This window comes from Scyliorhinus torazame, chromosome 2 (genome assembly GCF_047496885.1).
Source record: "Scyliorhinus torazame isolate Kashiwa2021f chromosome 2, sScyTor2.1, whole genome shotgun sequence".
NCBI lineage: Eukaryota > Metazoa > Chordata > Chondrichthyes > Carcharhiniformes > Scyliorhinidae > Scyliorhinus > Scyliorhinus torazame.
This window is the reverse complement of record NC_092708.1, coordinates 236,847,894-236,874,415: the sequence shown is the minus strand read 5'-3', so window position 1 is coordinate 236,874,415 and position 26,522 is coordinate 236,847,894. Positions and strand designations below refer to the sequence as shown.

General features: G+C 44.3%; 1 protein-coding gene across 16 annotated transcripts in view; it reads left to right on the top strand.

Annotated features, from left to right (window-relative positions):
- The window catches only part of LOC140396543 (gephyrin), a 799,798-nt gene that overhangs the window by 423,169 nt on the left and 350,107 nt on the right, over window positions 1-26,522 (top strand). For 15 of the 16 annotated variants that reach the window (XM_072485277.1, XM_072485374.1, XM_072485323.1 and 12 more), the window contains exon 4: window positions 14,631-14,723. The exons of the other annotated variant lie outside the window; for it this stretch is intronic. In XM_072485277.1, the coding sequence (XP_072341378.1) occupies window positions 14,631-14,723 (93 nt within the window). The remainder of the gene's footprint in view (window positions 1-14,630; window positions 14,724-26,522) is intronic. 16 annotated transcript variants of the gene reach the window in all.

Sequence of the window (26,522 nt, the reverse complement as noted above, 5' to 3'; positions counted from 1 at the left end):
ATCTAATTCACCCTCCTTCTCTTCGCAACCCTTCAATCTAATTTATACCATTGGTTTCCCTGTTTCCCTCACATGCCTTGTTCGAATCATAAAACCCCTACAGTGCAGAAGGAGGTGATTCGGCCCATTGAGTCTGCACCAACCCTCTGAAAGAGCACTCTACCTGGGCCCAATTCTCCGCCCTATCCCCGTAACCCCACATAACCTTTGGACACTAAGGGAAAATTTTGCATGGCTCGATTACCTAACCTGCACATCTTTGGACTGTTTGAGGAAACTGGAGCACCCGAAGCAAACCTACGCAACAACGGAAAGAATATGTAATACTTTACGCAGACAGTCAACTGAGATGGGAATCGAACATGGGCCACTGGTGCTGTGAGGCAGCAGTGCTAACCACTGTGCCACCGTGCGGCTCACACTTTAAACAACTCTGAGCAAGACTATTTTGAGTTGCAAGTTGTGGAGGCAAGATTTGGTGTTAGATGCGCTGATACAGGATATTATGATTCATTACTTATCTTCTTGAGTCTACATAGTCTAGAGGGGAGCATTCTGGACCCTTGCAAGTAACAAGGTGTGTTTGTTCTGGACACTTGAACCATAAACTTTACTTCAGCATATTTGCAAATATGTAATTTACTCGTTCAACGTCAGACTAAATCTGATCCAAGATTAAACCTTAAATTAAATCTGACGAAAAGTCTAAACCCATTGGGCAATATTGTAGTCAATGAGGAGCCCCCAAAAAGTAAGTCAAAAGTAGTTTATTTCCTATTCTCCGTTGGGAAATATAGCAACTAAACAACACTCCAAGCCAGGACCACCGTGAGATGCCAGCTCCCTCTTTTATCTCTGGGAGTTAACACGCGCACTGTTGTGCCTTCGTCCTTCACTGGGAGAGCTGGTATTCCACAAGCCCTATGGGGATATCGATCGGGTCATCCCCAAGGGTCTCGTGAGGTTATAACAGGCGGAATTCTCCCAACTCGCCCTCGGCGGGTTTGGTGGTGGACTAGTGCAGAGAATCTGACGAGAGGCAAAAGTCGGAAGGCCACCAACCGAAAATCACGTTGCAATTCTCCTAATGGCGGGTTAATGGTGGGTCATTCCTCCCGCTGGCAGGTGGCACCAACACCATTTGCAGTCATTTATATCTCATGAATGCTCATTAAAACAGCATTTGGATTTGGATTTGTTATATTGTCACGTGTACCGAGGTACAGTGAAAAGTATTGTTCTGCATACATTCCAGACAGATCGTTCCATACATGAAAAAAACATCGGAGATGTAGGAAGAGGATCTGTGTGAGAGAGCTTGCAAAGAGTCGTCACCCTCTGGCCTTCCAATCTTGCATCACGCCAGCAGGAATTTACGTTGGTGACAAACCTGACTGCTAATGAGTGGCGTGCACAAGGCAAGTGTCAGTTCGCTAGAGACTTCGGGTGAATGTAACAACTTTCTGCCACAGTGCTGTGGTGCACCTGATGCGCTGTACATCGCACTGCCAGGGTAGACTGGTTCCTGCCTCCATCTCCATGCCAAGCTGGGCTTCCTGTACAGCACCGTTCTGCGGGACCCATGGACCCTCCTGTGTCACCAAGTCTGATGAGTACAGCACATGGGTTTTGGGAGTACAGGCCTCCCCTGACGGCGGTTGGACTAATCAACTGCCGGCCCGCCTGGTGACTCAGAGGAGAACTTGCCTGTGCATAACTAACAAGGTTCCAAGCATAGAATCTGGCACAGGACCTTGTCATTCTGGTCGGTGGGACAGATGCCATTGGAGCCACCCACTTTGGTGCTTCGTCTTAAAATGGGAGAATTCCACCCATTGTGCTGTCTCTGGTTTGACATAATGAAAAATAATTGAATTGTTTTTTAATTTGATCTGTTTTCCACAGATGCTCCAGTAATTGAAGGGTTGAAATTCCTGTCTTTGCTACTTTCTGTTCCAGAAAAACAACATTGTGGATATATCTGTGAAGTTGTTTGACATTTGCATACATATTTAGCTAAAATTAGCAAGCCAGAAATTTTACCTTTTCATCCCAGTAATGTTCCACAGTGCAGGAAGCCTGCGTCATGATAACTGATGCTCAAAAGTTCAGATTTTTTTTTAGCTCTTTGTGAGATCCTGTGAAACAAATTTTTTTGTATAGCTGCAAAAGGGAATTAAAACCATATTTGTAAAAAAAATAATAATAATTTACCTTTGTTTCTTTTGCAAAATATTATAATCTGTTGTTCTCCTAGAATAAGCAGCCTTTATGGGGGAATTTTTTTTTAAATTCTGCTTGCAGAGTGCAATTAAACTTCCTCTAAATGTTCCTTTTGCTCCACTTGTCTAAAGGTACAAAGCAGGAAGGCGCACAAAAGCAGGAAAGTGCGTTGCCCGCTCTGAAGTTTTCCATTCAGTACCTAGCTGTACGTTGTACTACTTTGTTGGGAGTTATAGAATTCCACCTACAGTTGATCATGCACAGGAAACATCACTGAGGAAGTTGGCAAGTCCATTGCAAGTGCTGTCTGGCCTGTAAGAATTAGAACACTCGAGCACTGAAAGGATTACTTGTTACTATAGGCGGCAGCAAAGGTTCGCTGTTGCATGTAACATGGTGTATTCGCACTGATGCAAAACTCTTCGCCAAACATGCCTAAAACCGGACTTTTTTGTCCGTTGAATCGTGCCCTGCATTTCTCTTATTCTCCCTCTTTCAGCATTTTGCTGTCCATTGTTCTTTCTCCACATTGTAGTGTTTCTCTCCCTCAGTTTATTTCTGATTACTTCCGGTGGGTTTCTCTATTGCTGTGTGATATCTGAGCTGCATCTTTAATTTTCTGTAGCGATCTCCAATTGCTGCCCGTTCCTCAGGGAGCTCTCCCAATTCCATACCTCCTGAGCAGCTGATCTATCTGTATGTCACAGAAGCTGCCAAGCTCCAGTGCTTCGAACTCCCCACTGACCAACATGTTGTATAATCTCTTTCTCTGTTCAGTGAGGCCCCAAGCAGCTGATTACCATGCACTTAGGAATCTGGCAAGATGGAAAAGATAAATTGGAGCCATGTAAAGCTTGTGTCATACTTGAACATCCTCCAACTGCAAAATCTGTGGGTAATTCAAGCCAGCTAGGCCACTGGGTGCTTTCTTGGCACCAGGTTGTGACACCAATGGCAACTGTGACATAAATGTTACTGAAATGAAGTTCAAAATGCCACGGTGATTATTGCCTGGTACCTCGTTTGCTGTGTTCTTGGATTGATATGGCTGATGCTATGTCATGCAGTCAGGGGATTTGCTTATTTTACTTAAATTACTACTGGAGAACAAAGATTTGTATTTTTCTTTTTAATGCTTCTGAAACTCTTATCCTGTGACTGTTCGCAATCTCCAAAATTGAAAGGCTTATTATTTTATGTTTCAGTGAACCCAGAATTGCAAAGCATCAGGATCTTACAATGGTTACAAATAAATGGATTACAAGCTGAACGGTTCAGTAATTTATGGAAACACATTTTATTTACAGCAGGGCTTTCTAAAGTTCACTTAAAGGCCACAGCTTCTTTATTTGTATTCAGATTCCTCATGGTAAGCAAGACAACAGCGCTCGGTGGAAGCCAATAATTAACTGCCTGTCCTCCTACAAATTACAGCTCTCTTTATTGATGCGCCATTTGGAAATGTTTAGTATTATCACTCACTGCCTTTACCCTTACTCGCAATTTTGAGCTTCAATAAATAAAAATACCAGAACCTTTGCAGAATTTTTGCCGTAGTCCTCTTAATATTACACGGTATTTGGTTATGATGACAAAACAAAAATGGTTTTCCAACTTTTGCTGTTAATGAGATATTGATCTTGGAAGTGCAACTTGCTGTGATTTTTCAAATTCAATAGTTACAGCAATTTGCACAGTGAAATAAAAAGCAAGGTAATGAAAGTCATTACAGTTGCAGTGCTCCGCCCTTAACTGTGAATGTCTTCTTTGTGGAAGAACATTAGAAGGTTTGGTTTTCTTTAACAAAAATCAAAACCATCTTTTGGCATGGAAGAATTAAGTAAGGAACATTTAAAGATGTACAGTCATTTGTGAATAGGAACTGTACTTTCTCAACAAATATAGTTATGGAAAACCAAGATGATTCCTTACAGACTAAGAATATATTATTTGACATTTTTGTTTTTTGCTGGCATTTACAAGCGAATATTATGATTTTGTTTCTATTTTCCTCAACTATAACCAACTTCAGCATTTATGCCATGTAATTGGGGCATCTCTTATATCTGCCATTGATGTGGGGAATTCTCCTTTTCATTTTTGAAGGTGGTCTCAAGTGCCTTGAGTGGGTAGCAAACTAGTTCTTATTTATGTCACAGTAGGCCAATTTTTTGCTTCCTCCCCTTTATTTGAGCCACTGATGTTGCCAATAATTAATTCTGAGAGCATTCTTTCATTTAACTGCCCACCCCTGCATGGTATGGTTTCACGGATTAACAATTTTAGTTTGTAAACTGCATGTGATGTGCCATATTTAATTCTAGTTCCTGATGGCCACGGATGATGTAATTTGTCCGCAGCACAATAACGTTCCGCAGAAATGTGCCTCAGTGTTATTATTGTTAATTCTGAATTGCAAGGTCATTGGTCAGAATCACACTGCCACAGTCCTGGAGAGCAGAAATAAGAGTCTCTGATGTTGGAGTGACATAGAAGGAGGGGTGACAGGGTTGCACAGTGGTTAGCACTGCTGCCTTACAGTGCTAGAGACCCAGGTTTGATTCTGGGTGACTGTGTTGTTTGCACTTTCTCCCCATGTGTGCGTGGGTTTCCTCCGGGTGCTCCGGTTTCCTCCCACATTCCAAAAAAGTTAGGTGGATTTAAGGGATAGGGTGGGGAGTGGGCCAAGGTAGGGTGCTCTTTCAGAGAGTCAGTGCAGATTCGATGGGCTGAATGGCGTCCTTCTGCACTGTAGGGATTCCAAGGGTAGTTTCACCCAGTGAAAGCGGATTTCACCAGCCTGTTTTAAACCCTGACGACAGAATAACAAGTTTCAACTTTTAAATGCACAGTTGACTTACAATGGAATACTATTGATAGTGAGTGCTGATCAATAATCGGATCTCGTTGGTTCTCCTGATAGGGAGTTGTGAGTCAGGTAAAAGAGATTTTGATAGAGAACCCAGAGCATGATCTACTGCATGTAAACCAGTGTAAGAAATAGGTTCCCTCCTGTGCCACTATAGGCACAGGAGACAAGAGGAAGGATCCCATTGATAGCAGTGAAGCTATGTATGAGTGGAAGGAAAGCAATTTTCTCTTTTCAAAGCCTTCATCAGACCAATATATTGTATGTTAAAACCTAGCTTTCAATTGGGATGGACTGTTGTATGCAATCCTTGGAGCCGCATGAGAACCTCTGTTCGGTTGTAATGTCCAACACAACGCAAGCAAATAAATCTAATCTCGTGCAAAGCTTTGCATCCCTACCTTTCCTGGAGTGAACCCAAACACCTAAATTTGCGGATCTGGAGGATGGTACAATGGGACAAGATTCTGATGCAAAACATACTATAGATTGTGTGGATCTACGTAATCTATTCTTTGATGTATCAATTTTCTTCAAAGAAAATTCAAAATAGCAGTCAGATAGTTCATGCAGTGCCCCCCATTCTCTGCAGTCTCAATTGGAGGATATATAGAGCCTTCCTTAACACAGTTTCAAAACTAACAGGTACGTTCTTCCCTCCCTGATTTTTGTCTGATCATAGCTACATATGAATATTCTGTAAGTTATCCTTCCAACATTCATACAGACTGGCAAGTACATTGTGGGTGACAAAGGCCATTTGGCCCATCATAGTTCATTCCCTGAGATCCTAAAGACTTGAGATTCTAGCATCCAATTGTTTTTGAAATGGCCTTAGCCTATTTTCCTTCACTATTCCTGTCTCTTCCATACATTGGCAACCTTTCACATCTGAAATATACTGTGCATGACACAATACCTTCTTATTGACCCCCCAGCATTCCAGAACAATTGGCCTTTGAAATATTTCCCAAAATCCATCAGTTGAATTCATAGACATGGCAAGCAGAAACTTGAGGTGGGTGTATGGTAATATTTGATATACTTAATGTATATTTTTTAAAATTCAAATACAGGGGGCGCGATTCTCCGAAATGGAGACAAAGTCCCGACGCCGAAGTGAAAACTGGAGTGTTTCACACCGGCGTCGGTGCCCGCTCCCAGCCCCCTATTCTCCTGCCCCTGGGGGGCTAGGAGCGGCGTCGGGTAGTTTATGCGCGCTGGGCCTTGGCGGCGCGTAAAAAGCGGCGCCGCGTCAATGACGTGGCCGGCATCGCGTAAATGACGTCACCCGCGCATGCGCGGTTGCCGTCCTCCCCAAGGCCACCCCACAAGAAGATGGTGGATGGATCCTGCTGGGCGCCGGAGGAAAGGAGGTCCTCCTTTAGAGAGGCCAGCCCGCCGATCGGTGGGCACCAATCGCGGTCCAGACCCCATCGGAGGCCCCCCCCCCCCACCGGTGCAGGAATCCCCCCCCCCACAGACCGCCCCCCCCCCCCCAGCATTCCAGCGCAGTTCCCGCCGGCAGCGACCAGGTGTGGACGGTGCCGGCAGGAACCTGTTGTGTTGGGGTGGCCGCTCGGCCCATCCGGGCTGTCGGGGCAGCGTGGCGGGACTCGTGCGGCGTCCCGGCGATTCTCCCACCCGCCGTGGGGGGGGGAGAATTCCGCCCAGGATGTGGGCATCGCTAGCTAGGTCAGCATTTATTGCTCATTCCATTGCCCTTCAGAAGGTGGTGGTGAGCTGTTTTCTTAAACTGCAGCAGTCCCTGAGGTGTGGGTACATCCACAATGCTGTTAGGGACGCCATTCTAGTTTTTGACCCAAAGATCGTGAAGGAGCGGCAAAATATTTCCAGGTCAGCGTGGTGAGTGACTTGCTGCCCTTGTCCTACTGGTTGTGGGTCATGGGTTTGGAAGGTGCTAACTAAAGAACCTTGGTGAGTTCCTGCAGTGCATCTTGTAGATGGTACACACAGCTGTCACTGTTCGTCGGTGGTGGAGAGTTTGAATGTTTGTGGAAGGGGTAGCAATCAAGCGAGCTGCTTTGCCCTGGATGGCGTTGAGCTTCTTCAGTGTTGTTGTAGCTGCACTCATCCAGGCACGTGGAGAGTATTGCATCCCAATCCTGACTTGTTCCTTGTAGGTGGTGGACAGGCTTTGGTGTGTCAGGAAGTGAGTTACTCGCCACAGGATTCCTAATCTTTTGCCTACTCTGGTAGCCACAGTATTTATATGTATAGTTCAGTTCAGTTTCTGGTCAATGGTAACCCTCAAGATGTTGATAGCGGGGGTTCAACAATGATACTGCCTTGTTGAATGAGTTGCGCATCGAAAATTAATATTAGTTATATAATATTTTCCCGAATTGTCAACTGGAGTTATTGTTTATCATGAGTCAGGATTTTATTATAGTTGCTGCAAGCGTCGTTTTATTAGCAGCAATAGACTATAATTCAAATTGAAAGGGATAATGGAAATTATTTCAGATGAAAGAAAAGTAGGTTCATTAAAGTTTAAAACGTAAAACAAAATTGGACGAACCAAATGTTACTTTTTGGATGAATTGACACAGCAGTATAGCAACCATCCTGCTGATTAATTGTATGGAAAACATGGTCCTGTTCTGGCTTTAATATATGCTTGTTAATGGACTTTCCACAAAGATATTTCTGCCTTTATTGAATATTCCAGTGTGAACAAATGTACCAAAATTAATTTGTTACTTCTGTTAAATGTTTCCATTGTTTTAGAAGTCGGACCATATAAGTCTGAGGTTACATTCCATTTGAAGTGAACATTTCCTGCTCCAAGTATGTTGGTACATATGAACACGTGTGGTGAAATAGTTTTTCTGTGCAATGAGAAGTTTGTCCATGACTGTGATTAGAATTTACTCTGATCAGATCAGTACTTTTCGAAATTCTTTCAACATGTTGACTCACTTTCAATTTATCTCAACCTCTGACTGATCAAATAATGCTGCCATGTTGTTCGACATTTAATAATTTCTCAACATACATTAGTATTTCTTATTGTGCGGTATTCGTTTTATTGCAGATATAGGGCATTTACAATCATATTTATGAGTAAATTCATCAACCCGATGTTCCTGTTTGAAGCACCATCGATATACCATTGTAGCCTTATCTCAACCAAGTTATCTGGTTAAGGATAATGCATGGAGCTTCCAGATTGTACCACTTGGACCTAAACAACTCAACTGGGTAACAAACGAACTAAGAGAAAATGTTAGATCTGGGGCGAGATTCTCCGACCCCCCGCCGGGACAGAGAATCGCCGGGGGCTGGTGTGAATCCCGCCCCCTCCGGTTGCCGAATTCTCCAGAACCGGAGATTCGGCAGGGGCGGGAATCGCGCCGTGCCGGTTGGCGGGCCCCCCCCCCCCGCGATTCTCTGGCCCGGATGGGCCGAAGTCCCGCTGCTAGGATGCCTGTCCCGCCGGCGTGGATTAAACCACCTACTTTACCGGCGGGACAAGGCGGCGCGGGCGGGCTCCGGGGTCCTGGGGGGGGGGCATGGGGCGATCTGGCCCCGGGGGATCGGGGCCCACCGATCCGCGGGCGGGCCTGTGCCGTGGGGGCACTCTTTTCCTTCCACCTTCGCCACGGTCTCCACCATGGCGGAGGCGGAAGAGACTCCCTCCACAGCGCATGCGCGGGGATGCCGTGAGTGGCCGCTGACGCTCCCGCGCATGCGCCGCCCGGAGATGTCATTTCCGCGCCAGCTGGCGGGGCACCAAAGGCCTTTTCCGCCAGCTGGCGGGGCGGAAAACAGTCCGGCGCGGGCCTAGCCCCGCAAGGTTGGGGCTCGGCCCCCCAAGATGCGGAGACTTTCGCACCTTTGGGGCGGCGCAATGCCCGACTGATTTGCGCAGTTTTTGGCGCCAGTCGGCGGACATCGCGCCGACACCGGAGAATTTCGCCCATGATGTATATCATAAAGAGCAGCAAATGTGTACATCATTTTGCCCAAAGAGTTACTTTCTTTCTAAGAATAATACAAAATCAAAATAGAGCACATTGTTCAACCAAAATGATTGATCGGTTGTTACCCATAAAGGGCACTTAGAACATGTAGGGTTAGAATTTTTCTAACATTTCCCTTCTCATGTCCATGAACATTTATGTGTCTCAAGGTATACAGCAATGAGATTAGTTTTTGTCATTGCAAACTGGTTTTGAAGATCTGGATTTTGGAGTTATATCGATGGAGAAACTGTCGTTGTTACCCTGTGAATCTGACAGCAACTTCAAATTTCCGCACATGGCGCAGTTAAAATGTGGAAATCCAGAAGTTGCTGCCAGTGATTTTTCATGTCTTCTATATAAGTCCTAAACCCAGTCATTATTGTTTTAGAAATCACTGAACTGATGAGAACCTCCTCTTTTATGCTGTAACATGGGTGTTTTAAAAATTACTGCAGATGCTGGAATCTGAAACGAAAGAGAAAATGCTGGAAAATCTCAGCAGGTCTGGCAACATCTGTAGGGAGAGAAAAGAGCCAAAAGAGCTTTGACAAAGAGTCATCGGACTCAAAACGTTAGCTCTATTCTCTCCCTGCAGATGCTGCCAACCTGCTGAGATTTTCCAGCATTTTCTCATGGGTGTTTTAAAACTGGCTAGATTGTTAATGAGTGTAATGGGTTTTTAGTGGTGTAGTAAACCAAATCTATCGCTGAACAACCTTTTATCTGAAAACTAATTTTATATTTATGCAATACTTGTTTTATCAATTTCAATTTTTAAAAATTTAATTTTAGCTTTTTACTATTTCAGCTTCTGTAACGTGATTAAATAGTAAAAGATTACCAGTGCATTTCGCTACCTGGTTTGCTGACTATGAGAAGTCTGCAGTGCGATTGGCTGCTTATCATGTTTGATAACATCACAGCTGCAGAATGCCAAGAGATCTACTTGACTTGGTGCCACATTCAAATTAATATTAGGAAAACGTACCACAGAGATTGGTAGATCTTGGTTGATGGATTTTCTTGAGGTCAGCGGTGAGCACCATCACTTTCCTGCAGACTGTGAAATCTGAGATCATTGTGGAGTTTCTTCAAAACTAACCAACTTAAAAGTTGCAAACCAAAAAATATGCCACCCTTGCTGGACACAGATTTGAACAGGAACCTTCTGCACAGAGAAGGTATTTTCCAAAGCAAATTGCATGGACAGTAATTTTCTCACCACAATGGGGAACAATGCCAAAGCAAGCAAACACATATTTATAATTGAACAATTTAAGTTCTATGGAAAAACTGGGAGTGGAGGATCAGCTATCGTAATTATTCTTTTCAGATTAAGTTACCTGTTGTAAACGAGTTACCATGTTCACAGAAACAGATTATTGGCTTTTAATCTGAAGTACTTGATGGTTTGTTACAAACGTGATAAAAGTATTCTGGCCAATTCACTGAATTGTAAACTAACAACAAATTCAAATTTAGAACTTTAAGCATTTTGAATATTATAATAATTAGTTCTGTAATATATCATATTTCTATATTTGCACAGGTGCTACAGTATTTTTTGTCACTGTTCGTATTGAATGGCCAAGAGGCTACTTTGCATTTTCACACAAAAGTGGAAATAATCTACATTTCTAAACATTTGCCTTGAAAAAAATGTCTTTGGTTTGAAACTATTATTAGTAATTGTTATGAACAGTTTATATTGGATAAAAGTTTTGCATGTCTTTTCAAACTGAATTATTAATAGGAATTATATTTTCTCTTTCTTTTATTTAAGTTTAGATTGTACTTGAATATATGTATGTAGAGGATACATGAAAAATTCTCTCTCTCCACAAGTGGACAGATTGATAATCTATTATAAGTAATGGTGTCATGAGTAATTGATGGTTGCAGCTAGATTGTATCTTCCTGTGTAATGTTAATTGCATACATTTGATAAGTGATTATCTGTCATAAATCATTTTCAGTTGGAACCTATATTGATCTGCAGTGATCTGGTGATATCAAATTCAGGAGTAGATCATCTACCCATCCAATTTTCAACTCCCTGCCACAGTTTCTTTCTTCACCACCGTGCCCATTTTTCTTTGTTCTGCTTAAAAGAAGGGGCTGGGTTCTCCGATTCTGAGACGAAGTGCTGACACCGGCGTGGGAATGGTACCCTTTTACGCCCGAAATACGGCGCAAAACGGCCACCGATCCTCGTCTGGTGGGGCGCTAGCAGGCACGTATCATAGAGCACCCGGCTCTAGCTGCTGATATGGCAGAGAATTGCCAGGTCCGTGGCCGCGCATGCGCATGACGGCGGTCTGCACCGACTGCGCCGTGTAACATGGCGCCGGCCACATGCCGACCTGGCCTGCCAAATAGTGCCTCCCTGTAGCCAGGCTCGCCACCCCTGGACCACCCCCCACCAGTGCCACCAGCCCTTGCCAAGGATCCCCCTGCCTGTGGATCAGTTCTCCACTGACTGGGGCAGCGTTGGACTCATTCCGCAGCCGCCACGCCGAGTACCCGACAAAAAATATCATGAGAGATCCATGCTTTCGGGAACACGGCCCGTCGGGGGCGGAGCATTGTGGGGGAGGGCCTCAGGTAACATCCTGAGGATGTCCATATGGCGTGCGGTGTACTCTGCAAATACGCCATTTTGGAGGGGACGGAGCATCGCAAAAGCGGCGCCACCCCCAATTTCGGCACCTACGTGGATTCTCCGGCCGGATGCAATTTCAGGATCGGAGACCAGAGAATCCCGCCCAAAAAGTCCTTAACTTAATTTTTCTTTTGCCATCCTTAACTTGAAAATGGCGACTAGGGGATTTTCACAGTAACTTCATTGCAGTGTAATGTAAGCCTATTTCTGACACTAATAGTGATTATTATTATTGCACTCTTTGTTTCCCAACTTTGTACGCAACAGAAAATGTCATCTGGGTTCAAATATTTCAAACCCACCACAAAGCGTTTTAAAATGTCTTCATGGTTTCTATTCTGACTCAGGTCGTCATCTTGAAGAAATGTGAAAAATATTTCATGGAGCATATGTCACCATATGTAATCACCTTCAACAAACATTTAACCTCTATCCATCACTGCTGCAGCTAGGGAAAAAACGGATAAAGGGCAACTTTTGACAAGAGAGATGAATTTGAGCTGGATTGATTTATATCTTAAGATGGAATCATACTCTGGTTCATCTGGATGAGTCTGTATGAGGGCAAATGCCTCAAGCTCACAGAATGAAATAACTTTTAGGTTTCAATGATAAACCCAGAGATTTATTACTGCCGAATAGATAAATCCTTCAAATGCCATTCAGGAGGTGTTGATGAACCCTGAAATTAATTTTCAACACATACGGGACCAGATCTTAAGCAGCAACAAGCTGGCAGAGGAATACGGGAACATTGCGCTGTGCAGATTCTTCAATCGATGTTGAGGTTTAGCAGCAGCTGTCTATGCCCGACAAAGGTATCAAGCTCATGATTAAATGCAAGTGACTGCTATGTTGCTGCTGAAGTCATGATCTCCCTGGCCACTTGTTTACATCAACAAAGAAAATAAAGTGGATCAATCATGAGAGAAGGCCATTGACGTAGCTTACATTGCCCTTGATAGCTGTGAATCATATAAAACCCACAAGCAAGAAATATTACCATTTATTTCCCTTTATGCCGACAGGCAAAAGAGCAAAATCATGCTTTTCCTTTTCATATGCTGTTCTCCAGAACAGTTTCTTCTGATTTGTTTGGGTAAGGCAGTCATTGTGCTTGGATGTATGAAGTCGGGTGTAGTTTGGATCATACATCTGAAATATAACGAAGGATATGAATAAAGACTGCAAGTTACATGTTAGTTTTTTCACAGCATCTGGTAACGTTGCAATCTTTCATACAGTTGGGCTTTTTACCCTATCTTTACTACACCGTAACAAGACACATGTTCAATTTGAATCAGAGTGATCCAAATTGAATGCTACATTCACAAAATTTATATTTGGAGTTATCTAGAGATAATGTCTCACGAATCCTATTTTGGTATCAATTCTTTTATCTTATCCTAGGGATCAGGAATTGGGATCCTTAATTTTTAACTTGGATTTGTAGTATTATAGAACCCCAAGTGCTGAAGGAGGTCATTCAACCCATTGAGTCTGCACCTACCCTCTGAAAGAGCACCCTATCTAGGCCCATTCCCTCGCCCTATTCCAGTAATCCTGTAACCCCTCCTAACCTGTATACCTTTGGACACTAAGGGGCAATTTAGCATGGCTAATCCACCTAACCAGCACATTTTTGGACTGTGGGAGAAAACCGGAGCACCCGGAGGAAACCCATGCAGACAGACACAGGGCGAAAGTATAAACTCCACACAGACGAGGCTGGAATTGGACCCAGGCCCCTGGCCCTGCGACGCAGCAGTGCTCACTACTGTGCCATGGTGAATGATAATTGTTAAAGCACCTTTAGAAATTGTGATGTATGAACATAACTTCAAGTTCACCCTTTAAAAAGAACTACTGGGGTGAGATTTTCCGGCCATCCATGCCAGCGAGATCTTCTGGTGCCGCCGATAGTGCACCCCCACTGCAGGTTTCCCGGCGACGTGGGATACATTCAACAAGAAACCACATTGACGATGGCGGGACCACAAGATCCCACCGCCGGACAATGGTGGGCCGCCTCTCGCCGCCACGAAACACACAGCGAGTTGCTCAGTAAACCCCACGCCTTATTTACTGTCATTGCAGTTTTAGCCACCAGAAGCAAAACACTTATTTGTTTCAGCTGCTTAACTCCGTCTGAACCATATCTCTATTCATAAAAGCTCTGCATCTAATAGCTCTTTTTTATTCTTTCATGGGTGTTGGTGTTGCTGACATGGCCAGCATTTGTTGCCCATCCCTAATTGCCCTTTGAACTGAATGGCTTGCTCAGCCATTTCAGAGGACAGCTAAGAGTCACCCACATTGCTGGGTCTGGAGTTATGCTAAGCATGGCAAATTTCCTTCCCTAAAAGGCTTCAATGAACCAGATGAGTTTTTATGATAGTTTTATGGTCACTATAACTGAGACAAGCTTTATATTTCAGATTTATTAATCAAATTTAAATCCCACCATTGAACCCATGTCCCCAGAGAATTAGCCTGGGCTAGAAGCCCAGTGATATTATCAACAACAAAGAGAAACAAGTCCATAATACTTATAATTTATCATTCACTGCACCTCAGCTCCAAATTTTCAGATAGTGGAAATTTGAACCCGTGGTTAATGTGGTACTGCACTGTGAACATGGACCTATACTTGGGGATAGCAGCAGATGTGACAAACCTGTGCAACTCGCGATTGTATTTCAACAACTGATGAGAAGAAAATATTGTTTGCCTTCCATGTGCTGTTTTTGCAGAGGTGCAAGATCCTGTCTGAGCTCCTAAGTAAATATATGGGTGTATGGAAGTATACAGGAAAATGTATTCATGCTTTCATGTTCATATTTTATTCCTGATGCATTAATTTGCATTACTGTGTGGTCTGTTCCAGGAGACTCTCATAGAATGGTGCGATGATAAAGAATTGAATCTTATTTTAACTACTGGGGGTACTGGGTTTGCCCCAAGAGATGTAACTCCAGAGGTGAGTGTCTCAGTATACATATGCCAAGTAAAAGCACTAGCCAAAGTTGATGATTGTTGTGAGTCTCTTTAATAAAGCAGCAGCTTTCACGTATTTTCTTCGTTATGCTAATATTTTTAACATTGTCATGTCACAAACACTTGGACCAGTCAGCATGGATTTCTTAAAGGCGAGTTGTACTTGACCAACTGTATACAATTCTTCATAGAAGGATCAATCGAAGTAGTGAAAGGAAATATCATATATATGGTTTAAACCGATTTTTCAAAAGTGCATTTAATAAGGTACCACTTAAGAGACCAATGGCAAAAGTAATGATACATGTTACAAAGAACAAAGAAATGTACAGCACAGGAACAGGCCCTTCGGCCCTCCAAGCCCGTGCCGACCATGCTGCCCGACTAAACTACAATCTTCTACACTTCCTGGGTCCGTATCCTTCTATTCCCATCCTATTCATATATTTGTCAAGATGCCCCTTAAATGTCCCTATCGTCCCTGCTTCCACTACCTCCTCCGGTAGCGAGTTCCAGGCACCCACTACCCTCTGCGTAAAAAACTTGCCTCGTACATCTACTCTAAACCTTGCCCCTCTCACCTTAAACCTATGCCCCCTAGTAATTGACCCCTCTACCCTGGGGAAAAGCCTCTGACTATCCACTCTGTCTATGCCCCTCATAATTTTGTATACCTCTATCAGGTCTCCCCTCAACCTCCTTCGTTCCAGTGAGAACAAACCGAGTTTATTCAATCGCTCCTCATAGCTAATGCCCTCCATACCAGGCAACATTCTGGTAAATCTCTTCTGCACCCTCTCTAAAGCCTCCACATCCTTCTGGTAGTGTGGCGACCAGAATTGAACACTATACTCCAAGTGTGGCCTAACTAAGGTTCTATACAGCTGCAACATGACTTGCCAATTCTTATACTCAATGCCCCGGCCAATGAAGGCAAGCATGCCGTATGCCTTCTTGACTACCTTCTCCACCTGTGTTGCCCCTTTCAATGACCTGTGGACCTGTACTCCTAGATCTCTTTTACTTTCAATACTCTTGAGGGTTCTACCATTCACTGTATATTCCCTACCTGCATTAGACCTTCCAAAATGCATTACCTCACATTTGTCCGGATTAAACTCCATCTGCCATCTCTCCGCCCAAGTCTCCAGACAATCTAAATCCTGCTGTATCCTCCGACAGTCCTCATCGCTATCCGCAATTCCACCAACCTTTGTGACGTCTGCAAACTTACTAATCAGACCAGTTACATTTTCCTCCAAATCATTTATATATACTACAAAGAGCAAAGGTCCCAGCACTGATCCCTGTGGAACACCACTGGTCACAGCCCTCCAATTAGAAAAGCATCCCTCCATTGCTACTCTCTGCCTTCTATGGCCTAGCCAGTTCTGTATCCACCTTGCCAGCTCACCCCTGATCCCGTGTGACTTCACCTTTTGTACTAGTCTACCATGAGGGACCTTGTCAAAGGCCTTACTGAAGTCCATATAGACAACATCTACTGCCCTACCTGCATCAATCATCTTAGTGACCTCCTCGAAAAACTCTATCAAGTTAGTGAGACACGACCTCCCCTTCACAAAACCGTGCTGCCTCTCACTAATACGTCCATTTGCTTCCAAATGGGAGTAGATCCTGTCTCGAAGAATTCTCTCCAGTAATTTCCCTACCACTGAAGTAAGGCTCACCGGCCTGTAGTTCCCGGGATTATCCTTGCTACCCTTCTTAAACAGAGGAACAACATTGGCTATTCTCCAGTCCTCCGGGACATCCCCTGAAGACAGCGAGGATCCAAAGATTTCTGTCAAGGCCTCAGCAATTTCCTCTCCAGCCTCCTTCAGTATTCTGGGGTAGATCCCATCAGGCCCTGGGGACTTAGCTACCTTAATATTTTTTAAGACACCCAACACCTCGTCTTTTTGGATCACAATGTGACCCAGGCTATCTACACCCCCTTCTCCAGACTCATTAAGAGATGAAAAAAAAGAGATGATTTGGGGGCAAAAACTCACAATGGAAAGGTGTTTCAAAGGTTTGCCCTTTGGGCAGGACTCTACTTATGTAGCAACTAGGTATTATTAAAAAGCTGTGCACGTCACGCATGGTTTTTGTTCATAATCCTTACCTTCTGTGGTCAAAGGTTTTCAATAATCCTAATATGTCACACAATGTAAGATTACTATGTAAACATTTATAATTGAAAGACCCTATTTGTTTTTTATTCTGCAATCGCAGAATTGCCACCACTGGTGGTGCTGTGGCCTGCTTTGTCCCGACTTCTTTGTTTTTAACGCTAAAATTTCCATATTTTTTAAGCCCTTCAGTTTTTAGTTTCCCTCCAGATGATTTTTGTTTTTTAATCCAATCATACTTTCTGCGCTGGCATATTCCTGGCCCAGTGTCATTTTCCTACTTTCCACTTGCCACCATCATTTCCTCCTATTGACCAACCCTGGCCTGCCTGTACTCACCTTCCTGCTCTGTAGTTAGGCATCAAGCTAGGGACGGCAATCCACCGTTTGTCACTCCTGACCTCCGAGTCACATCTTCCCTGACAACTTCTGCGATACTCTGCCATGCCCCTTATGCCCGTCTCCTTGACATTTATCAGTAAACCTCTAACTTCCACAACCTATTTGATAAACGCCTCATGTACTCATCTCCCGCCATCCACAGCCACTCTATTCTTCCAAACTTTCTCTGAAATCCTTTATAAGTGCATTCTCCTCTGTTTTCCTACAATCCTTTGATTAACCCTGTTGGCATTTGTTTCCTTTCTGTCTTTCTTGAACAGAATGTTTTTTTTTAAAATAACCATTCGGATAAAACCTGAATTTCTTTAAAACACCCTTCGCTCAACTTACCGAGACCAATAATTAATATGAGTGCCAAGGTCATGTGCAAATTTAACATTCCCCAAATACTGATCCCTGCAAATACTGGAAATTTGAAATAAAAACAAAGTGCTTGAAATTCTCAGAAGATCTGACCGCATCAGTGACAAGAGAAACAGAGCTGTCATTTCACATCAATGACCTTTAGTCAGATATGATGAGTGTTTTCAGAATTTTCTGTTTTTTGTTAACAATAATGCATGTACCTGTGTTTCATGGCTTTAGATATAAAACTAAGGATTCAGTTGCTGTTTTTAGAGCTTTATTTGCTTACACTGCCACGTTAATCACCTGTGGAACTCTATGCCACTTAAATTCTTGCTGAGAAGAGAGAAATGTTGCTGCAGCTTTTCGTCTTGCACTCATCAGGACAAACACAAGAATGCCAAATTTCAAACAATCACAACAATTTGTATCACAAGAAAAAAGGGCACTGATTGGTTGGTAGGTTGAGTCTGATTTGCCAAAGTGCTGCCATGGAGAAAGCAACATGGCACAATAGGTCCCCCACGCTTCCAGGTAATTTAAAAAATGTACAACGCTTGAATGTATTATTTTTGTTTGTCGGGAGAGACTACTTGCATATGAATATATGTTACTTTTAACAAGTGTAACGAGCCACGTTATGAGCTCGACTGATTATTTCAAATTTGTTCTTGGTGTAGCATTCAGGATTATTCAGATCGTGCTCCCAATTACAAAATCACAACTAACATCTAATCTTTGAATTACCCGGGAGCTTGGGGAGCATATAGTTCCCTGTTGCCTTCTCCATGGCAGCACCTCAGCCAATCAGAGTCAACTTGCCAACTAGTCAGTACCATTTTCTCCGGTAGCATAAATCGTTGTGATAGTTAAACATTTGGGATTCTTACATTTGTCCTAAGTCAAGACTGAAAGCTTCAGCAACTTGTGTCTCTTTTCGGATATATAGAAGTTTTGTACTACCAAGCAACTGTTTAAAATCTCCTCAAAAATAGTCTTGGCATTGTAATTGTGGGAACAGCAAAGTTTCTCTTAACACCAATTTGATGTTATGGCAAACGAATTGTGATTAATGTTATGCAAGATTGTGGGAGGAAATTGTTTAGCCTAAAGGATGGGAAGATGGAGGAAGATAGAAGAAAGAACAAGGAAATGTGTTGTGGTGTTACAGTTCATTCATGGATTCCAGTTTGCTGTGGCAACACGCACTTTTTGCATGAATGTTGTTGTCTGTCTGGAGCTATTGAGAGTCATGGTGGAGGCTCCAACTTTCTTTCCATCACATGGCTGATCAGGAATCTGGTGCTTAATTGCATTATCCAATTTGAAGTTTTAAATTTGAACCATAAGTTAGATAATTGCATTGTACAATTTTGGAGCTTTATTTTATGGGTCGATATTACAATCCACAGGGAGCTAGAAAATAATAATTTGAAAGTACAAGATTCTCCAGGACTGGTGACTGAGGTTTGTAACTATACTTTTAAAAATTGTCCATCTTGAAGACAGCACAAAATATACTAGTACGCTGCACATTGCAGTGCCGATGTAAAGGATTGTTGTCCACGTTTGACAGTCAAATGCAGTCCATTTCCCTACTAAGCATTTTTTAAAAACATCTTTAACCACCTGAACCTAGATTTGAAGTATAATCATTTCTTCCTATTAGGTCAGATCCAGCCCATTTGTCAGTTTTCTTTTCAGACAATACTGTTTATTTATGGGGAAGCGTGCTGTGTGTACCTGTGATATATGTAATGGACAGCGAGGACAGTGGTGGGGCATAGTTTCGATCCACCTGCTTGAAAGTTCACTGCCAATTATATTGTTACGGTTTGTAAATGAAAATTACATTGTTAAGGTTAAGAGAAGTAGGCGATGGATATTAATTGTCTTTGAGCACATAAATAGGAGATAGCTGGGTCACTGGGTTGAGTGGGAGGAGAGCTGTGAGAGTAAACAAATCAATAAATTCTCTCAATGAAGAAAAGCTCCATGTGTTGGCTTTGGCTTCACACACCAGCTTAGTTCCTGAAAAATGAAAATCACTTATTGTCACAAGTAGGCTTCAAATGAAGTTACTGTGAAAAGCCCCTAGACGCCACATTCCGGTGCCTGTTCGGGGAGGCTGGTACAGGAATTGAACCGTGCTGCTGGCCTGCCTTGGTCTGCTTTCAAAGCCAGCGATTTAGCCCTGTGCTAAACAGCCCCTGTGTACGTTCCCCATCTTGGATTTACTGGTGAGACACGGAGCCAGAGACAAAGACATTTAATCACTTGGGGGAGCTAAAGAGGACGAAATGGGACTTTGGTGGATTTTGTGACTGTCCTGATGACTGGTTCAGAGTGGAGTTATCAAAGGCTTAATAGATCGTGTAGATGAACATCGGGGGTAAAAACTAAATTTCAACCTCGGATTTCTCTTCAAACTGTAATTTGCAAGACTGTTCACAATTGCTGAGAGAATTAACCCCGTAAATGAACTTACAAAGGGTCTTTTTAAGTCTTGATTAAGTTGGTGACCCACTGATGGCATAATGATGGTCATTAACCCAAATTAAACCATAAATTGGATCGCATTCTATTGGCAATGGGATTAATGGTGCAAGAAAAATGGAGGTGTCTGATTAAATCTGTTATCTGAAACAGATTTTTGATTAGCATTGATTTAGAGCTCTTCTGCTGCAGGGGAGTTTTTATTTTTTATATTGAACATTTTGTTGTAGACTTAATAAGGAATCTTCCCAGTGAGTGGCCTCGAGTTCATAAGGATTTTAATATGACACTGAAAGAGATGACTCTATTATAAAACCGAGAATGAAGTAACCTGACCTTTCCCATCATTACTGATAGAGAACAGCACTCTATAATGCTGCAACAAATTAGTAACTTCAGCCAATTACCACCTTTGATTATGCACCTACATGACTGGGTAATCATTTTAATCTTTGAGACATTTAACATTCTTAACAATTGATTAATGCATAGCTTCTACATTCCACAGCCTGGTAATTCTAGTGGCAATCTTTTGGTATTTTTGGTAGTGTGCTGTTATTTCTGTTTTCACACCTTTATCCTCTGCATTTGAAAAAGAATATTCCAACTCAGCTGTTTGTTATGGTGCAAAGATTGTTCTTTTATTGTGTTAAACAATCAACTGAAACATATTATGTAACACATACACTTTGCAATTCTAGTGCAGAACACCATACGCAATGTAAATTTGCTGGAGAATTGTATTTGATTCCAGATAATTGTTACAATCTGTTTATTTGTACATAAAGTATTTGACATTTCCACTAAACTGAGTGTTATGCTTCAGGAGGTTTAAATGCTAGACTTGAGGTGGCCTTAGATTCTCCCCTCGTCCCTGGACAAGCCCCTGGTATCTGCTCACCCATAGCCATGCTATAGACAGGGAACCTGCGGATTCAAACCCACGAATCTATAAACTATAGCACTTTTGAACAGCATGTTAAGGATATGGAGATAAGGCATAAACAAGGACTAAAAATGTCAGCCACGGCCTGATTGAATGGGCCAAGCAAGCTTGAAGATCAAGCTTGAGACCTACTCCTGGTCCTATTCCTCACTTCTTTATCACACTTTAGAAGGGATGTCAAGTCCTTAGAGAGAACACAGGAGAGATTTACTAGAATGGTACCAGAGATGAGAAACTTTGGTTATAAGGGGGGGATTAGTAATGCTAGGGTTCGTTCTTCTCAGAACAGAGGAGAGGATTTATTAGAAATGATCAAAATCGTGAATTTGGCAATTTTTCGGGATATAAATTGAACATGGGGAAAAGTGAGATGTTTACGATCCAGGAAAGGGGAGGAGAAGAGACTGGGAGAGCTGCCGCTTAGAATGGTAGGGAAGAGCTGTCGATATCTGGGAATCCATGTGGCCCGGAAATGGGAGGTACTACACAAGTTAAACCTATCCCAGTTGGTAGAACAAATGGAAGGGGACTTTAAGAGATGGGACATGCTCCCACTATCACTGGCGGGGAGGGTACAGACCGTGAAAATGACCGTCCTCCCCAGATTTCTGTTTGTCTTTCAGTGCCTCCCCATCTTCATCCCTACGGCCATTTTCAAGCGGGTGAATAAGATTATTTTGGGCTTTGTGTGGGCGAGTAAAGCCCCGCGAGTGAGGAAAGTGTTGCTGGAGCGCAGTCGGGGGGAGGGTGGGTTGGCGCTGCCGAACTTCTGCAATTATTACTGGGCGGCTAATATAGCCATGATCAGGAAGTGGGTGGTGGGGGAGGGGTCGGCATGGGAGCGGATGGAGGCGGTGTCATGCAAAGACACCAGTCTGGGAGCACCTCTGCTGTTCTCGCCGGCCCGATACTCCACAAGTCCGGTGCTAATGGCGGCTCTGAGGATCTGGGGGCAATGGAGGAGATATAAGAGAGTGGAGGGAGCATCAATTTGGACCCCGATTTATAATGACCACAGGTTTGTACCGGGCAGGCTAAATGGCGGGTTCCGGAGTTGGCAGAGGGCAGGAATTGGAAGAATGGGGGATCTATTTATAGACGGGAGCTTTCCCAGCTTGAAAGCTTTGGAGGATAAATTTAAATTGCCAACAGGGAATGGTTTTGAGTATTTGCAGGTGCGAGACTTCCTGAGAAAGCAGGTTCCGGCCTTTCCGCTGCTGCCGCCATGGGGGATACAGGATAGAGTAGTTTCCAGTACCTGGGTGGGAGAGGGGAAGGGATCGGATATTTACCAGGAGCTTTCGGAGGCGGAGGAAACTCTGGTGGAGGAGCTTAAGGGCAAGTGGGAGGACGAGCTAGGATGCCCTGAGCAGGGTTAATACCTCCTCATCATGCACCAGGCTTAGCTGGTACAATTTAAGGTAGTCCACCGGACACACATGACAGCGGCTCAGATGAGTAAGTTCTTTGGGGTTGAGGATAGGTGTGCGAAGTGCGCGGGAAGCCCAGCAAATCATGTCCACATGTTTTGGGCATGCCCAAAGCTTAGAGGGTTTGGGCAGGATTTTGCGAAGGCAATGTCCACGGTACTAAAAACACGGGTGGTGCCGAGTCCAGAGGTAGCCATCTTTGGAGTGTTGGAAGATCCAGGAGTTCAGGGGGCGAAAGAGGCCGACGTCTTGGCCTTTGCCTTCCTGGTAGCCCGGAGACGGATCTTGTTAATGTGGAGGGACTGGAAGCCCCCGAGTGTAGAGACCTGGGTTAGTGACATGGCTGGGTTTCTCAGTCTCGAGAAAATAAAGTTCACCTTAAGAGGGTCAATGTTAGGTTTCTCCCGGAGGTGGCAGCCGTTCGTTGACTTTCTCGGGGAAAATTGAAATGTCAGCAGATGCAGAATTCCAAAGGGGGCGGGGGGGGGGGGGGGATTGTTGTTGTTTGGTTGAGTTGTGTGAAGATTGGGCTGGGTGGGGGGGGTAAATGTTTATTTTACCATGTTGATGTCATTGTTTATGTTACTGTTGTGAAAATTTTCAAATACCTTAATAAAATATTATTAAAAAAAAAAAATGATCAAAATCATGAAGAGCTTTGGTGCAGAAAATAAGGAGTAGCTGTATCCAGTGCCGGAACTGTTGGTGATCAGAGAATGCGGATTGAAAATAATTGGCAAAAGAACTGGAGGTGAAATGAGAATTTTTTTTGACATAGCGGATTGTTATGAAAGGGGTTGGTGGAACCTGATTCAACAGTAATTTTAAAAGGAAATTGGATAAATGCATGGATAGGAAATATTTCCAGGGCAATGGGGCCCAGGCAGGAGGCTGTACCTAACTGGGTAGTTCTTTAAAAGAGTCAAGAAAGGGCAGCATGGTGGTGCAGTGGATAGCCCTGCTGCCTCATGGCGACGAGGTCCCAGGTTCGAACCCCGGCACTGGGTCACTGTCCGTGTGGAGTTTGTACATTCTCCCCGTGTTTGCGTGGGTTTCGCCCCCACGACCCAAAGATGAGCAGGTTAGGCAGATTGGCCACGCTAAATTGCCCCTTAATTGGAAAAAAGTAATTAGGTTTTCTAAATTTATTTTAAAGAGTCAACAAAGGTACATGGGCTGAATGGTCTCTTTCTATGCAGTATCATGCTATGATTCCAATTTGCTGTGCTGACATTCTGCCTTTATTTTTAAATAAATAATATTGTATGTTTACATCAGGAATGTAACCCGCTTAGTGAAAGACTGATTGGTGCCAACACTTGTTTTCAGAGCAAGAAAACGTTTAATTGTCAATCTTCAGAAGCAGTTTATATTGATTTGGAATTAAATCTACAGTAAAAGAAAAGACGTAGCTTTAAATTAGGAAAAGAAAAAGGAATTTCAACAGATTGTGTAATTAAACTTTTCTCGATCTCGAAAGATCTTCAACTCTCAACATTGAGGCTGCTGTGCAACTGCAAGGCGACAGCAAAATATCTACAAATGTTTGAATTATTATTCAGGGACACTACTAGTTATATTTTTGTTGGAAACCAGTTGATGATTGCACATTGCACTAAGTTAATTGTTCACCAAATGTGCATTACATACCTGGAACTCCTCAGTGCAGTTAGTGATATGATGATCATTCATGATGCCAAGTTATTGATTAAACTTCACATCAGTGACACTCTCAGAACAGATCTGTGCAGTGCTGATGATACAGTTACTTAGCTGAAAATTGACCATTTCTGTTAGAGGCTGTCCAGAGATCAATCTATACTCCCAGTTTTGAATCAATAACCTCAGCTACAAACAGTGCAGTACCATCAGCACAGACTGTTTGTCAGCTGCGTGTCTGCAAGTTGGAAATTGATTCCCGCCCTTTGCATCCCTTGGTAGTTGTATCCATTTTGACCATGGTGTTACCATAAGAGTGCCCCAATTGGCCACATCCAGCCTACACAAGTACCTGAGTTGAACTCCAATGGTGCACCTCCAGACTACATTTTGGATCTACCATGCTGGGGTTCTGTTGATACCATAGTGTCACCCTGATGTGTCAATGACGAACCCCATCCTCCCCCATTTAGCTGATGGAATCAAATCACCACACACTTGTGTGCCTCTCGACTGCTGCTGCTTCATTACCACGATTGCTGACCAAATGAACATCTGGTGACAGGCCACTCAATCACTCCTACAGTTGGTGCATTAGAAGCAGTTCAGATTTTATTGCACTCCTACCAATAATGGGCAGGTTGTCTTATGAGGAAAGGCTGAATAGGCGAGGCTTGTATCCGCTGGAGTTTAGAAGAGTAAGAGGCGACTTGGTTGAAACATATAAGATCCTGAGGGGTATTGGATGTGGAGAGGATGTTTCCTCTTGAGGGAGAGACTTGAGCCAGGGGTCACTGTTTAAAAATAAGAGGTCATGCATTTAAGACAGAAATGAGGAGAAGTCTCTCAGAGGGTGATGAGTCATTGGAACTTTCTTCCTGAAAAGGCAGTGGAAGCAGAGGGCGGGATTCTCTCAGGCCCGCACCAGGCCGGAGATTCCCCGCAACCGCGCCACGCTGCCCCAACGCCGGCACGGGATTCTCCGCAGAGCGGAGAATGGGCACCAGCGTGTTTGGCGCGGTGCCGGTCGCGGGCCGCTCTACGCGGCCGGGCCGCCGATTCTCCAGCCTGGATGGGCCGAGTGGCCGCTCTAAAAATGCGGAGTCCTGCCGGCGGCGTCCACACCTGGTCGCAGCTGGCGGGAACTCTGCGCGCAGGGTGGGGGGGCGGCCTGTGGGGGGGGGGGGGGGGGCTCCGACCCCCGGGGGGGGGGCCTCCGATGGGGCCCAGCCCCCGATCAGGGCTCACCGATCGGCGGGCCGACCTCTGTGGCTGGGGGCCTCCTTTCCGGCCCCTCTAGCCCTGCGCCATGTTGCGTCGGGGCCGGCACGTTGAAGGAGGCCACTGTGCATGCACATATTGGCGCCGGTGCCACTGCGCATGTCCACGTTGGCGCCGGAGCAACTGCGCATGCGTGGATCCCGCGGCGCACAGTTCGCGCCAGGATCTGCAGCTGGAGCGGCGCGAACCGCTCCAGCTCCGTGCTGGTCCCCTGTAGGGGCTAGTATTAGATGTCGGAGCGGCCCGTTTACACCGTCGTAAAACGCGACGGCGTTTACGACGGCATGGACACTCTGCCGCGGGATTGAAGAATCCCGCCCAGAGTCTTTGAATATTTTTAAGACCGAAGTAGGTAGACTTTTGATAAACAAGGAGTGAAAGGTTATCGGGGGTAGGTGGGAGGTTACAATCAAATCATGATATTATTGAATGGCAGAGCAGAATCGAGAGACTGAGCGACCTACTCCTACTCCTAATCCATAATCTGGTTAACTAGATCCATCCTGTCAGACGACAGCCATCAGAGTGGTTAAAGCATTGCGACTGAAGCTGATCAGATACTGAATGAGATCAATCAGACGACCATGGCTGAGGGCCTCGACAGCATTTCCCACTCACTGGGCGACGTATCCCAGATGCAGGTGGACATTGGTGGGGTACTCCAGAGCATGACCCAGGCACAGGTGGACATTGGTGGGGCACTCCTGACACCACGCATCTCATGGGCAGCGGGCAGAACAGAGTGGCACGGTGATGCCAGTGACACCGGTAAGTCAGCCGGTGCCGTCCGACTCCAGACCCTCCAAAGGTCATCTGCCAAGGGCATCAAAAGGCCACAGGGCGTGAGAAGCAGCAGGCTGCCTGGACCTCTGATGTGCATCCTGGGGACACACCTAGATATAGCAGCAGACTATAATATAATAATCTTTATTGTCACAAGCACAGTTACATTAACACTGCAATGAAGTTACTGTGAAAATCCCATAGTCGCCATATTCCGGCGCCTGTTCGGGTACACAGAAGGAGAATTCAGAATGTCCAATCCACCTAACCTGCACATCTTTGGACTGTGGGAGGAAACCGGAGCA